This window comes from Trachypithecus francoisi, unplaced genomic scaffold, assembly GCF_009764315.1.
Source record: "Trachypithecus francoisi isolate TF-2019V2 unplaced genomic scaffold, Tfra_2.0 Lachesis_group20, whole genome shotgun sequence".
NCBI lineage: Eukaryota > Metazoa > Chordata > Mammalia > Primates > Cercopithecidae > Trachypithecus > Trachypithecus francoisi.
In genome coordinates this window covers 9,935,562-9,948,972 of record NW_022681466.1, presented here as the reverse complement: position 1 = coordinate 9,948,972, position 13,411 = coordinate 9,935,562, and the positions used below count along the sequence as shown (strand labels likewise).

Sequence of the window (13,411 nt, the reverse complement as noted above, 5' to 3'; positions counted from 1 at the left end):
TCTGTCACCCAGGCTGAAGTGCAGTGGCGCGATCTCAGCTCACTGCAACCCTCGTCTCCCAGGATTAAGTGATTCTCCTGTCTCAGCCTCCCAAGTATCTGGGATTACAGGCGTGCACCACCACACCTGGCTAATTTTTGTATTTTTAGTACAGACGGGATTTCACCATGTCGGTCAGGCTGGTCTTGAACTCCTGACCTCAGGTGATCTGCTCACCTCGGCCTCCCAAAGTGCTGGGATTATAGACATGAGCCAGCATGCCCAGCCAACTGTTAACTTTTAAATCTTACCTTTTATGATGCCACAGTTGTTTTTTCTTGTATCCAATCATTTTAATGATCTCTGGTATTCATTCTAAATATTCCTCATTGGGCTTTGCTCCCTGCGAGTAAGTGCAGAGAGGTAAGAGGGTTGTCTTCCTGAATCCTCCTTGACAAGAGTGAAAGGAGAAACGGGGTGTTTTTGTTCAGGTAAATACCAGCATCGAGGACTGGAAGACCACCAAGTGGAAAGATATCAACGTTGAGCAGATGGACATAGATTGTAAGAAGTTTGCCAAAGATGTGAGGTCTTTGGACAAGGAGATGAAAACCTGGGATGCCTTTGTGGGGCTCGACAACACCGTGAAGAACATGATCACGTCCCTGCGTGCCGTGAGCGAGCTGCAGAACCCTGCCATTCGGGAACGCCACTGGCAGCAGCTCATGCAGGCCACCCAGGTACCACGCGCCATGGTGGGCGGAGGGGACCGCCCCTGGTGGCCAGCCCTGCTGCAGGATGGGCTGTCCTGAGCTGCCTAGCCAAGGTGTTCAGGGCCCGATGGTGGTAAAGTCAGTGTGGGCAGGGCTGGCTTCGTGCACAAGTGACCTGTGCAGTCACACAGGGCTCTATGTTGGTTGGGGGTGGTGGGGCAGGCTCCATTTACCATCTCAACTTCACCATGTCAAAATTCTTAGTAATTTCCTTTTTTTTTTTGTTTTTGAGACAGTCTCGCTCTGTTGCCAGGCTGGAGTGCAGTGGCGCAATCTCAGCTCACTGCAACCTCCACCTCCCGGGTTCAAGTGATTCTCCTGCCTCAGCCTCCCGAGTAGCTGGGACTACAGGCGCCCGCCTCTACACCTGGCTAATTTTTTTTTTTTTTTTTTTGTATTTTTAGTAGAGACAGGGTTTCACCATATTGGCCAGGCTGGTCTCAAACTCCTGACCTCGTGATTCGCCTGCCTTGGCCTCCCAGAGTGCTGGGATTACAGGCGTGAGCCACCACACCTGGCCAATTCTTAGTAATTTTCCAACAGGAGCTCCTGCATTTTCATTTTGCACTGGGCCCTGCAAAGTAGGTAAGCGGTTCTGGTTGTAGGCTGCATGTTCATAAGACTCAGGGAGTTTGGGGCAAATGGGCAGCTTCACTGGGGTCCTCATGACCCCAGGAACTCAGAGTCTTAGCACCTGAATCTTTCCAGGAATATCCCGCAGTGGCAGGCACTGGCCTTGACCCCTCCAGAAGGCTAACAGGAACACTCCCCACTCTCAGCAAACACTGAACAAAACTACTTGAAGCAGCTACACTGCAGAGGCCCCACCTAGCTGCAAAGGACACAGAGAGAAAGCAGACATGGCCTCTGCTCTCAAGGAAGCAAAGAAATAATAATACAGGCAATTGCGGGGTGGGGGAGGGATTTTATTTTTCCCTCTCTCCATCTTAGGTTCCCTGGCTGGGGCCCCTGTAAATTAGACTGATGAGAGACAGATTAATTAGAAGAAAGCCGGGCACAGTGGCTCACATCTGTAATCCCAGCATTTTGGGAGGCTGAGGCAGGTGGCTCACCTGAGGCCGGGAGTTTGAGACCAGCCTGGCCAACATGGCAAAACTCCATCCCTACTAAAAATACAAAAATCAGCCGAGTGTGGTAGCACACACCTGTAATCCCAGCTACTTGAATGACTGAGGCAGGAGAATCGCTTGAATCTGGGAGGCGGAGGTTGCAGTGAGCCGAGATCATGCCACTGCACTCTAGCCTGGGTGACAGAGCAAAATTTCATCTCAAAAAAAAAAAAAACAAAATGAGAAAAGACCAGGAAAGACAAAGGGGATTCTCTACAGAATGTAGATTTCCCCTACAAGAGACAGCTTTGCAGGACTATTTCAAACTATGTCAAAGGAACATATTTTGGGGTAAAATACTGCGATTTCTTTCAGGGCCTGCTATCTGTCGTGTGATGTATCCTGTTGCTACAAACATTCTGTTTGGTCAGTCTTAGGATTGATGTGTGGATGTTAATGGTCAGCTGTGCCTGAATCCCAAAGGGAGGGGGGTATAATGAGGCCTGTCGTCCAACCCCCTTCCCATCATGGCCTGAACTCCTTTTTCAGGTTTACTTAGGAACGTCTCTAGCAGAGACAGGGATTCATTCAATTTGTTCAGGGGCTTAGGATTTTATTTTTGTTTTACAGCAGGATGAGGTGAGCTTCAGCAAGGTGTGTTGTGTAGATTCCTCCCATTCCTCTGGGCTGATAAGGGGCTAAAGCTGTCTCCATCAGGTAACTTTTTTTTTTTTTTTTGAGATGGAGTCTCACTCTGTTGCCCAGGCTGGAGTGCAGTGGCACAATCTCGGCTCACTGCAACCTTCACCTCCCAGATTCAAGTGATTCTCCTGACTCAGCCTCCCGAGTAGCTGGCATTATAGGCACATACCACCACACCTGGCTGATTTTTTTTTGTATTTTTAGTAGAGACAGGGTTTCACCTTGGCCAAGCTGGTCTCAAACTCCTGACCTCAGGTGATCCACCTGCCTTGGCCTCCCAAAGTGCTGGGATTACAGGTGTGAGCCACTGCATCTGGCCTCCATTGATTAACTTCTGTCGTTCTTGGTAGAGGGGGCGGTGGGACTCCTTGGCAAATGTATTTCCTGCTTGTAGGCAAATGGGGGAGGGCAGAGAGCTTCTCTTGTATCTGCTGCTTCTCAACTGCCTTCATCTCAAAATAACCCTTAAGCCAAAGTGGCGTATTTTGGTGGCAAATTCTGCCAACCTTCGATATCAGGTTTAAATGCCAAGCGCAGGAGATACTCAGTGATGATCCCAAGACCTAGAGGAGGGCACCACCTTCAAGGGGTGGGAAGGGAAGGAAAAGCTCTGAGTGAGTATGAAGTTTGGCTTGGGCCTTGGGAGTGAGAACTGTGAAGGCAAGCAGAAAGGCTGGGGTGGGGCTCGGCATGAAAGAATGCAAGAACGGCGAGAACGTACCCCAAGGACCAAGGGCAGCGTGGCCCAAAGCCTGCGTGGTGGGAAGGCTTAACCCACGGCTTCCCGAGAGATCCCTACCTCTGCAGGAAGTAGGAGAATGGGGCCAAACTGTTCTCTCCATCTCTTATTAGGTCCTGGCCAGCCCAGGAGGGCGCCCACCTAGGAGGAGCATTAGACGCTCCCGCTCCACCCCTACCACACTGTCCAGAGCCCTTCTGCTGCTCCCTAGGCCTAAGGAGGGAAAAGCAAACCCAGTTATGCAGGCCACCCTGAGGGCACAGGGGCACCCGCTTGCTCCCCAGGAATTTGTGTGTCCGGGTGTCTGGGAGCCAGTCCCTGGGGGTGCCTCTCGTGTGTTGAGACAAAAGATTTCCCAGATGCCTGGCAACAGGCTCATGTGCCCCATCCAGGTGCCCTGGGAGAGACGCTTGGGCGGTGATAAGCCAGCTAAATATCTCCATGAAAGGAGCTGGGCACAGCTGAGGTCTTGGTGAGCCTCGGGTGGATATGTCCCCAAATGTGATTAGAGATGCGAGGTTCCATCATTGGTTAAAATTCCACGGTGGGCTCAGAATCGATGCTCAGAAACGTCTGACTATGTGACATCAAGAAGAATATTAGACAAGGGATGTGGAAGCGATTTGGGAAGTGGTGGCACTTGGCAAGTACCTGGTGTGTTGGTGCTAGAGTAACAGTACCTGTGACTCGGCCACCGCCACAGAGTGCTTTGCCTATTAGGAATGCAGCAGCTGCCAGAGGTGGTGGATTCGCTTCCTGGGGCTGCCATGACAAAGGACCACAAACTAGGAGGCTCAAACAGACCTAACTGGGGGCGCGGTGGCTCACGCCTGTAATCCCAGCACTTTGGGAGGCTGAGGCAGGTGGATCACTTGAGTTCAGGAGTTTGAGACCAGCCTGTCCAACTTGGTGAAACCACGTCTCTACTAAAAATACAAAAATTAGCTGGGTGTGGGGTACATACTTCTAGTCCCAACTACTTGGGAGGCTGAGGCAAAAGAATCACTTGAACCAGGGAGGTAAAGGTTCCAGTGAGCCGAGATCACGCCACTGCACTCCAGCCCGGGTGACAGAGCAAGGCTCCGACTCAAAAAAAAAAAAAAATCAGACCTGTGTTATGTGTTCTGTCACAGTGCTGGAGGCCAGGACTCTGAAATCAGGGTGTCAGCAGGCTGCACTCCCTCTAAGGCCCCGGGGGAGGGTCCTTCCTGACTCCTCCAGCTTCTGGGGACTCCAGGCATTTCTTGGCCTGTGGCTGCATCACGCCTGTCTCTGCTTCAGTCTCCACAAGGCCCTGTTTCCTGTGTGACTCAGATCTCCCTCTCCTTCCTGTCATGAGGACACTTGGCCCTGGATTTATGTGTCACTGGAAAATCCAGGATGAACTCACCTCAAGATCCTTAGTATCTGCAAAGACCCTATTTCCAAATAAGGTGACATGCGAAGGTTCTGGGTAGACGTGAATTTTGGAGGGGCCACAATTCCGCCCAGCGCGGGTGGGTTCTGCTATTATGCGGTTTTACAGGGAAGGAAGGTGAGGCTTGGAGAAGTCACCTCCTTCAGTCCCAGAGCTGAAAATGGCAGTGTAGAGCTCGCCTCCCTCCCTCCAGCAGCCTGGGATCGCGCCCTGGCAGTGGCTCTCCGTGAAGAAGGGTGACGTCTGCGCACTTCAGAGTCCAAATGACCTGAAATGAATCATGCCTGGTTTTTCCCTTAGGTGAAATTTAAAATGTCAGAAGAGACAACCCTGGCAGATTTATTGCAGCTGAACCTGCACAGTTACGAGGATGAGGTCCGCAACATCGTGGACAAGGCCGTGAAAGAGTCCGGCATGGAAAAGGTAGGCGGTGCTGGCAGCGTTGTCTGTGCCACGTGGGATCAGCCTGAAACCGCCCCTGTACTGGGAGCACCTAGACAGGTCTCGTTATGGGTCCTGCAGCCCCATGGCACTCAAGGGAAGTCTGGGGGGCCTTTCTTACCCAACCCGTGACAAATCTTTAAAAATACTTCTGGAATCTATTTATTTTTTATTATTTTTGAGACAGAATGTCTCTCTGTTGCCCAGGCTGGAGTGCAGTGGCATGATCTTGGCTCACTACAACCTCCACCTCCCAAATTCAAGCAATTTCTCCTGCCTCAGCCTCCCAAGTAGCTGGGACTACAGGCCTGCGCCACCATGCCCAGCTAATTTTCATACTTTTAGTAGAGACAGGGTTTCACCATGTTGGCCAGGCTGGTCTCGAGTTCCTGACCTCAACTGACCCGCTCACCTCGGCCTCCCAAAGTGCTGGGATTATAGGCGTGAGCCACCGTGCCAGCCTACTTCTGGAATTTTTCTTAGGAAACCCAATTCCTGGCTGTAACTCTGCCCGCCCCATACACGCAATAGTTTGGGACATTTTGTAAACAACCAGAATTCTCATTTCCTTTGCCTCCAGCATCCTCGTCTGTGGTCCCATCTGACTCCTCCACGGACGTCAGTTCTTTCCTCTGACTCCGAGCTGAGGGGAGGGTCGGGGATGGGTGGGGGATGGCCCCCAGCTGGTACCTGAACTTATAATGTGCCACTGGCTACTGGCAGTTCCAGCATCCAGGAAAACTCCTTTTGCGGTTCAAATCTCTCTCCTCAGCCTGTTTTGTGAGTTTGAATTGTCACATTTTGGTTTGCTTAAAAAAAAAAAAAAACCTTTATTAGGTTTACAATTAGAATTGTATTACCATACAATTCACCTGTTTAAAGTGTACAATGACTTTTAGCAGAGGTACAAGTGTGTAATCAGCACATACTAAACAGCAGAGGGTGGGGGCTCATGCCTATAATCCCAGCACTTTGGGAGGCAGGAGAATCACTCGAGTCCAGGAATTCAAGACAAGGCCAGCCTGGGCAACACAGGCAGACGCCATCTCTACAAAACAATGAACTTAAAAAAATTAGCTGGGGACCGGGCGTGATGGCTCATGTTTGTATTTCCAACACTTTGGGAGGCCCAGGTGGGCGGGTCACAAGGTCAGGAGATTGAGACCAGCCTGGCCAACACGGTGAAACCCGTCTCTACTAAAAATACAAAAATTAGCCAGACGTGGTGGCGCGTGCCTATAATCCCAGCGCTTTGGGAGGCTGAGGCAGGAGAATCGCTTGAACCTGGGAGGTGGAAATTGTAGTGAGCTGAGATCATGCCACTGCAGTCCAGCCTGGGTGATAAAGTGAGACTCCATCTAAAAAAAAAAAAAAAAAAAAAAAAAAACAATTAGCAGGGCACATGGTGACACACACCTATAGTCCCAGCTACTTGGGAGGCTGAAGTGGGAGGATTACTTGAGCCCAGGAGATGGAGGCTGCAGTGAGCTGTGATCACGCTGCTGCACTCCAGCCTGGGCTGGAACCTGCCCCTAAAAAAATTATAATTTTTTAAAAAATAAAAATAGAATTAACACACTTTAGAATATTTTCATCACCTCAGAAAGAAACCCACATCCTTTAGCCATCATCCCCTACCCCTTTCTTCTCACGTGTCCCCATCTCCAGCTCTAGGCAACCACTAATCCACTTTCCCCCTGTATAGATCCCCCCTTCCACACTTTCATAGGAACGGCATCATACGTACGTAGAGGAGGCAGCACTTTCTCTCTATGCTTTTAGAGTTTTTCCCAGCTAGGTCTGAGAATTCCATTGACGTAAGACAAACCAAGAGGAGAAAAGTATGCAAATTATTTAATCCAAGTTTTCTGTGGTACGGGAGGAAAGGGGGACTTTCCTGACTCTAACGCAGTTAGCATTGAACACTTAAGTACTGAGTTGCGGAAACAGGAAGTTGCAGAAAAGTAATCTGTGTGAGAGGCTGGAAGGCGAGAGCTATTCTAACAAGTTCTGAGCGGACAGGATTCTTTCCATCTTGACTTCACATCCTCGTGATGAGAATGATCATTTCATTCTGGTATCAGAAGAACATCATTCACCTGGGAATTGCAGCTCCTGCTTCCCAGGAACAGCATGAGGCTCAGAGATTCCTGCATCTGCTGCCCTTCAAGTGCCTCTGACTCGAAATCATCAATTGCAGGATGGCATATTTTGGGGTGGCACAATCTGAACTCCTTCGCATGTGCTATGTGGTCTGCGTGTGGCTTCTTTCAGCCTAAGGTCTTCAGGTTTATCCGCATTGTGGCAGGCGTCTGTACCTCATTCCATTAGTGGCTTATGTTCCATTATATGGACAGACATCACATTCATCCGTCATTGGAGTAGGAAGGTTCGGGTTGGATCTGCCTTTGGCTCCTGTGAATACGTTGGTTTGAGTCTTTTTGCTTTCTGATCATGGAGCTTCAGTCTACGTCCTGGGAACTCTGGGTCCTGCCTGAGCTTTGCAGGCCAAATGCTCAGTGACCTTATTTTTCTCTTCCCCTAAAAGGTGCTGAAAGCCCTGGACAGTACCTGGAGCATGATGGAATTCGAGCACGAGCCGCACCCGCGGACGGGCACCATGATGCTCAAGTCCAACGAGGTGCTGGTGGAGACGCTGGAGGACAACCAGGTGCAGCTGCAGAACCTGATGACGTCCAAGTACCTGGCCCACTTCCTGAAGGAGGTGACGAGCTGGCAGCAGAAGCTGTCCATGGCGGACTCCGTCATCTCCATCTGGTTTGAGGTCCAGCGAACCTGGAGCCACCTGGAGAGCATCTTCATCGGCTCCGAAGACATCCGCGCCCAGCTTCCGGAGGACTCCCAGCGCTTTGATGACATCGACCAGGAATTCAAGGTGAGCACAGCCCGGTGGCTCCCACGCATTTCAGAAATGACTGTGTTGGACAAAACGGGGTCCCTAATGCCTTGGCGATCCCCTTCTCTTCCCAGGCCTTGATGGAAGATGCAGTAAAAACACCCAACGTGGTGGAAGCCACCAGCAAACCCGGCCTCTACAATAAACTGGAGGCTCTGAAGAAGAGGTGGGGCTCACACCTGTCCAGACCAGGGGAGGCAGTGGTGCTGATTCCTTAAGTCTTAAGTCTGAGGGAACCTAAGTCTTGTGCGGCCCGCTGGCCAGCACAGGGCAAAACCACAGGTCCTGGGTTAATCTATTCCCTTTCCCTGGGGAGCATGCGCTCCACAGCCTCATCCTGCCACACAATGTCTTGGCCTTGAAGGAAGCAGTGACCCAGAGAATAAATGAGGCTCCCTCCTGCCTAGGAGTGCCCACAAGGTCAGGGGATGGCAAAGAAATGAGAGCCTCTGGTAGGAGGTTCTGAATTAAACCGGGCCTGTGAACAGCAGTCCAGGCATCTCCAGGATGACCAGTTCCCTGCGCCGATAGGGTGGGTGGCAAACATCCCTACAGAGTGGGGTCACCGGCCTCCTCTCCTTCCTTCCTCCCAGCTTGGCCATCTGTGAAAAAGCTTTGTCAGAGTATTTAGAGACCAAGAGACTGGCTTTCCCCAGGTTCTATTTTGTCTCCTCGGCTGACCTCCTGGACATTCTCTCCAATGGCAATGACCCTGTGGAGGTAGGCGGGGCCCCCTGCATTCTGGAGTTTAAGCCAACATCATGGCAGACCCCAGGCGGGCACCTCTACCTGAACTGCCCTAGGATGGGGTAACAGTATCCCTGGATGTGCTCTATCATCTCCAGGAGGCCCTCTGCACCAGAAGCTCTCCTACGGTCCCCAGCCATGGCAGAAACGTGGCAGGACTCATCTCACATCCTGCTCTGCACTTGGCCTGGCTTTGGAGAAGTTAATTTGCCTCTCTGTACCTCATTTTCCCCTTCTAGAAAATGGGTCATATGCCAGAGGCCTAGTAAGACACTGTTTCCGAAAGGCACACCTCTCAGTGGGTCATCCTCCAATCAGCTAGTAAATCTCAGGGTCCCAAGAGCAAGGAACAGGTGCCTCCTGGAGGCTCTTCTAAAAGAGAAGAGAGGTCGGGCGCAGTGGCTCACACCTGTAATCCCAGCACTTTGGGAGGCCCAGGCAGGCAGATCACTGGAGGTCAGGAGTTTGAGACCAGCCTGGTCAACATGGTGAAACCCCATTTCTACTAAAAACACAAAAAATAACCAGGCATGGTGGCACGCACCTGTAATCCCAGCTACTCGGGAGGCTGCGGCATGAGAATTGCTTGAGCCTGAGAGGCAGAGGTTGCAGTGAACCAAGATCACTCCACTGCACTCTAGCCTGGGTGACAGACGGAGACTCTGTCTCAAAAAAAAAAAAAAGGCCGGGCGCGGTGGCTCAAGCCTGTAATCCCAGCACTTTGGGAGGCCGAGACGGGTGGATCACGAGGTCAGGAGATCGAGACCATCCTGGCTAACACAGTGAAACCCCGTCTCTACTAAAAAAAAATACAAAAAATTAGCCGGGCGAGATGGCGGGCGCCTGTAGTCCCAGCTACTCGGGAGGCTGAGGCGAGAGAATGGCGTAAACCCAGGAGGCGGAGCTTGCAGTGAGCTGAGATCCGGCCACTGCACTCCAGCCTGGGCGACAGAGCGAGACTCCGTCTCAAAAAAAAAAAAAAAAAAAAAAAAATTAGGTGAAGGAAAATGCCTGTATTTTATTTTGACCATAAGGTTAGAGGATACACAAGAAGAAGGGATATGCAAGAATAGACTGAGTGTGTGGCTTGGAACCTGGGACAGAACCTTCTCAAAAAGAAGAAATCTTTTTTGAGATGGAGTTTTGTTCTTGTTGCCCAGGCTGGAGTGCAATGGCGTAATCTCGGCTCACCACAACCTCCACCTCCCAGGTTCAAGTGATTCTCCTGCCTCAGCCTCCCAAGTAGCTGGGATTATAGACATGCGCCATCATGCCCAACTAATTTTGTATTTTTAGTAGAGATGGGGTTTCTCCATGTTGGTCAGGCTGGTCTCGAACTCCTGACCTCACGTGATTCACCTGCCTTGGCCTCACAAAGTGCTGGGATTACAAGTGTGAGCCACCGTGCCTGGCCGAAAAGAAATCTTCCAGAATGGATATTTGGCTTAGAAGGAGTGCGGTTCCTGGCCTGGTTTCTGTGTCCTGACTCAGAGCAGTCTTCGCTGGTTCCTTTTGTTGAGTTAGCCATGTTTAGTTAACATTGATCAAAGATGGGGAGTATACTCCAAAAAGAACAATGCCTGAGACCACCCATGGAAAGCCTGAGCCATGCACGTGCCTTTCAAATCCCCCGTTGCATAATTCCGGCTTTTCCCCTCCACCCAGGTGAGCCGCCACCTGTCCAAACTCTTCGATAGCCTGTGTAAACTAAAGTTCCAGCTCGATGCCAATGACAAACCTCTCAAGGTGGGCCTGGGAATGTACAGCAAGGAGGACGAGTACATGGTTTTTGATCAGGAATGCGACCTCTCGGGGCAGGTGAGTGTGTGGGCATGCCACGCAGGGAACTCAGGACAAGGGCGCAGCTGTGTCTGGGGCACATGCCCTCAGACGGCGACATCCGGAGAACCACCACTCTGTGCAGCTGCCAGCCCGCCCCTGCTCCTCTCCTCTGCCTCTCTAGAAAACGCTTAAGGGACTGACCTCTTCATAGAATTTCTAGCACAGCCTTACCCATATAGCACAAGTGAGAAAGGGGAGGGAAAAGGATGGGAGAAAAGGATGGGAGAAAAGCCCTGTTTGGGAGACTGAGGCAGGAGAGTCACTTGAACCCGAGAGGCAGAGGTTGCAGTGAGCCAAGATCGCGCTACTGCACTCCAGCCTGGGGGACAGAGTGAGACTCTGTCTCCGCCCTGTTAATGTCATTGAATCCTTTTTATCACCTGCCAAAGGGACTGCTTTGAAGGGGGCTGCACATCTCTGAACCACCAATTCCCAATGCCTGTCCAAAATAATCGGCTGCGCTGCCACCGCTCAGAGTGGTGCCCGCAGCCTCTTCCTTCCCCAGCAAGCGTGTCCCCCAGCTCAGGGCGGGCTCCTTCTGCTGTCAGAAAACTTCTGGGCTGCCCCCTCCCCACCCAGCTATTGATCAAGCAATAGAAACCGTTTTAACATCAGCCTGAGGAAAATACAATGCAGAGGTAAATCAGCTGTAGGAAAAAAAAAAAAATCTCGAGAAAACCTGAGGTTCAAAGAGCTGAGCACACCACACACGTGGCCTGCTTTACGTGGATAGGGTGGGTGGGCCAGTGACAGCTTCTGTCCAGATTTGCTTCCTGGGTTTACCCTTTACAAACAGAGCCGCAGAACACAGTGAGGCCCGCCTGCACCGTGCTTACAGCTAACAGGAAAAATCTGGCTGGGCGCGGTGGCTCATGCCTATAATCCCAGCACTTTGGGAGGTCGAGGTGGGCAGATCATCTGAGGTCAGGAGTTCAAGACCAGCCTGGCCAACATGGCGAAACGGTCTCTACTAAAAATACAAAAATTAACCAGGTTTGGTGTCACACACCTGTAGTCCTAGCTACTCGGGAAGCTGAGGCATAAGAATCATTTGAATCTGGGAGACAGAGGTTGCAGTGAGGCAAGATCACGCCACTACACTCCAGTCTGGGTAATAGAACGAGACTTAGTCTCCAAAAAATCCATCTCCAAAAAAAAATCTACCCTCATATCCACTTGAGGGTTTTTTTTCTCCCAGTAGCAGTTACTTGTGGGTATGGTTTTTGTTTGTTTGTTTGTTTTTGAGACAGAGTTTCACTCTTGTCACCCAGGCTGGAGTGCAATGGCACAATCTTGGCTCACTGCAACCTCCACTTCTCAGGTTCAAGTGATTCTCCTGTCTGAGCCTCCAGAGTAGCTAGGATTACAGGCGCCTGTCATCATACCCAGCTAATTTTTGTATGTTTAGTAGAGACGAGGTTTCACCATGTTGGCCAGGCTGGTTTTGAACTCCTGACCTCAGATGATCCACCCGCCTCAGCCTCCCAAAGTGCTGGGATTACAGATGTGAGCCGCTGCACCCAGCCCCCAGCCACATTTTTAAAGTGAGTCTTTGACTAGCCGGGTGTGGTGGTGCACACCTGTAGTCCCAGCTGCTTGAGAGGCTGAGGTGGAGGCATCACTTGAGCCCACAAGTGGAGGCTGCAGTGAGCCGTGACTGCACCACTGCACGGCAGCCCAGGGCAGCAGAGCGAGATCCTATCTCAATTTAAAAACAGAAGGTGTGGCCGGGCGTGGTGGCTCAAGCCTGTAATCCCAGCACTTTGGGAGGCCAAGGTGGGCAGATCATGAGGTCAGGAGATCGAGACTATCCTGGCTAACACAGTGAAACCCCGTCTCTACTAAAAATACCAAAAAAAAAAAAAAATCATCCAGGAGTGGTGGCAGGCGCCTGTAATCCCAGCTACTCAGGAGGCTGAGGCAGGAGAATGGTGTGAACCTGGGAGGTGGACCTTGCAATGAGCCAAGATCGTGCCACTGCACTCCAGCCTGGGTGACAGAGCAAGACTCCATCTTTAAAAAAAAAAAAAAAAAAAGGTGTTTCACTGTTACTGCTCTGTAAAATCCTTGACATGGCTGCCCCTGGGATGAAGATGATGACCAACGTTTTTCTTTACAACAAAGCAAATTACTGGAACTAGAGGCAGGCACACATGGCTGTATTTGGTCACCATGGCTCCCGTCCCCAGGTGGAAGTGTGGCTGAATCGAGTGCTGGACCGAATGTGCTCCACCCTCCGGCACGAAATCCCAGAGGCCGTGGTGACCTACGAAGAGAAGCCGAGGGAGCAGTGGATCCTAGACTACTCGGCCCAGGTCTGAGGCGGGTGGGGGCTCGGCGGTGCCTTGTGGCTGGGATAAGGGGCAAGTTTCTCTGTATTCATGGGTTCCTCTGTGAACTGTGGTCCCCTGGAAAACTGTCTAAGCTTTCCTGGAAAACTGTCTAAGCTTTCAGCAGGAACTTCTGTGTTAGCGGGGACTAGCGATCGCTCACTGCATGGGCAATGGGGGGCATCTACTTTCAGGTGGCCCTGACTTGCACCCAGATCTGGTGGACGACCGAGGTGGGCCTGGCGTTTGCCAGGCTGGAGGAAGGATATGAAAACGCTATCAAAGATTATAACAAAAAGCAGGTGCGTTACTAGCGTTTAGTTAGTTACGTTTTTAAAACTTGTTTAAAAAGCAGGTGCATGGCCCCATGTGTCCGTCTGAAACCTGCCAGGTGAGTACCAGCAGCACCTTCCACAGGCCAAAAACAGCCACGCACTGCAGCCCCAGGCACCTC

At 51.2% G+C, this 13,411-nt stretch overlaps 1 protein-coding gene across 9 annotated transcripts in view; it reads left to right on the top strand.

The window, feature by feature from the left end:
* The window catches only part of DNAH17 (dynein axonemal heavy chain 17), a 158,495-nt gene that overhangs the window by 62,665 nt on the left and 82,419 nt on the right, over window positions 1-13,411 (top strand). For 8 of the 9 annotated variants that reach the window (XM_033182425.1, XM_033182418.1, XM_033182417.1 and 5 more), the window contains 8 exons: window positions 471-719; window positions 4,981-5,103; window positions 7,670-8,017; window positions 8,113-8,204; window positions 8,632-8,758; window positions 10,451-10,603; window positions 12,817-12,942; window positions 13,152-13,259. In XM_033182425.1, the coding sequence (XP_033038316.1) occupies window positions 471-719; window positions 4,981-5,103; window positions 7,670-8,017; window positions 8,113-8,204; window positions 8,632-8,758; window positions 10,451-10,603; window positions 12,817-12,942; window positions 13,152-13,259 (1,326 nt within the window). Of the gene's footprint in view, window positions 1-470; window positions 720-4,980; window positions 5,104-7,669; window positions 8,018-8,112; window positions 8,205-8,631; window positions 8,759-10,450; window positions 10,604-12,816; window positions 12,943-13,151; window positions 13,260-13,411 lie in introns of those variants that run through there. The other variant, XM_033182422.1, reaches the window with a different exon arrangement.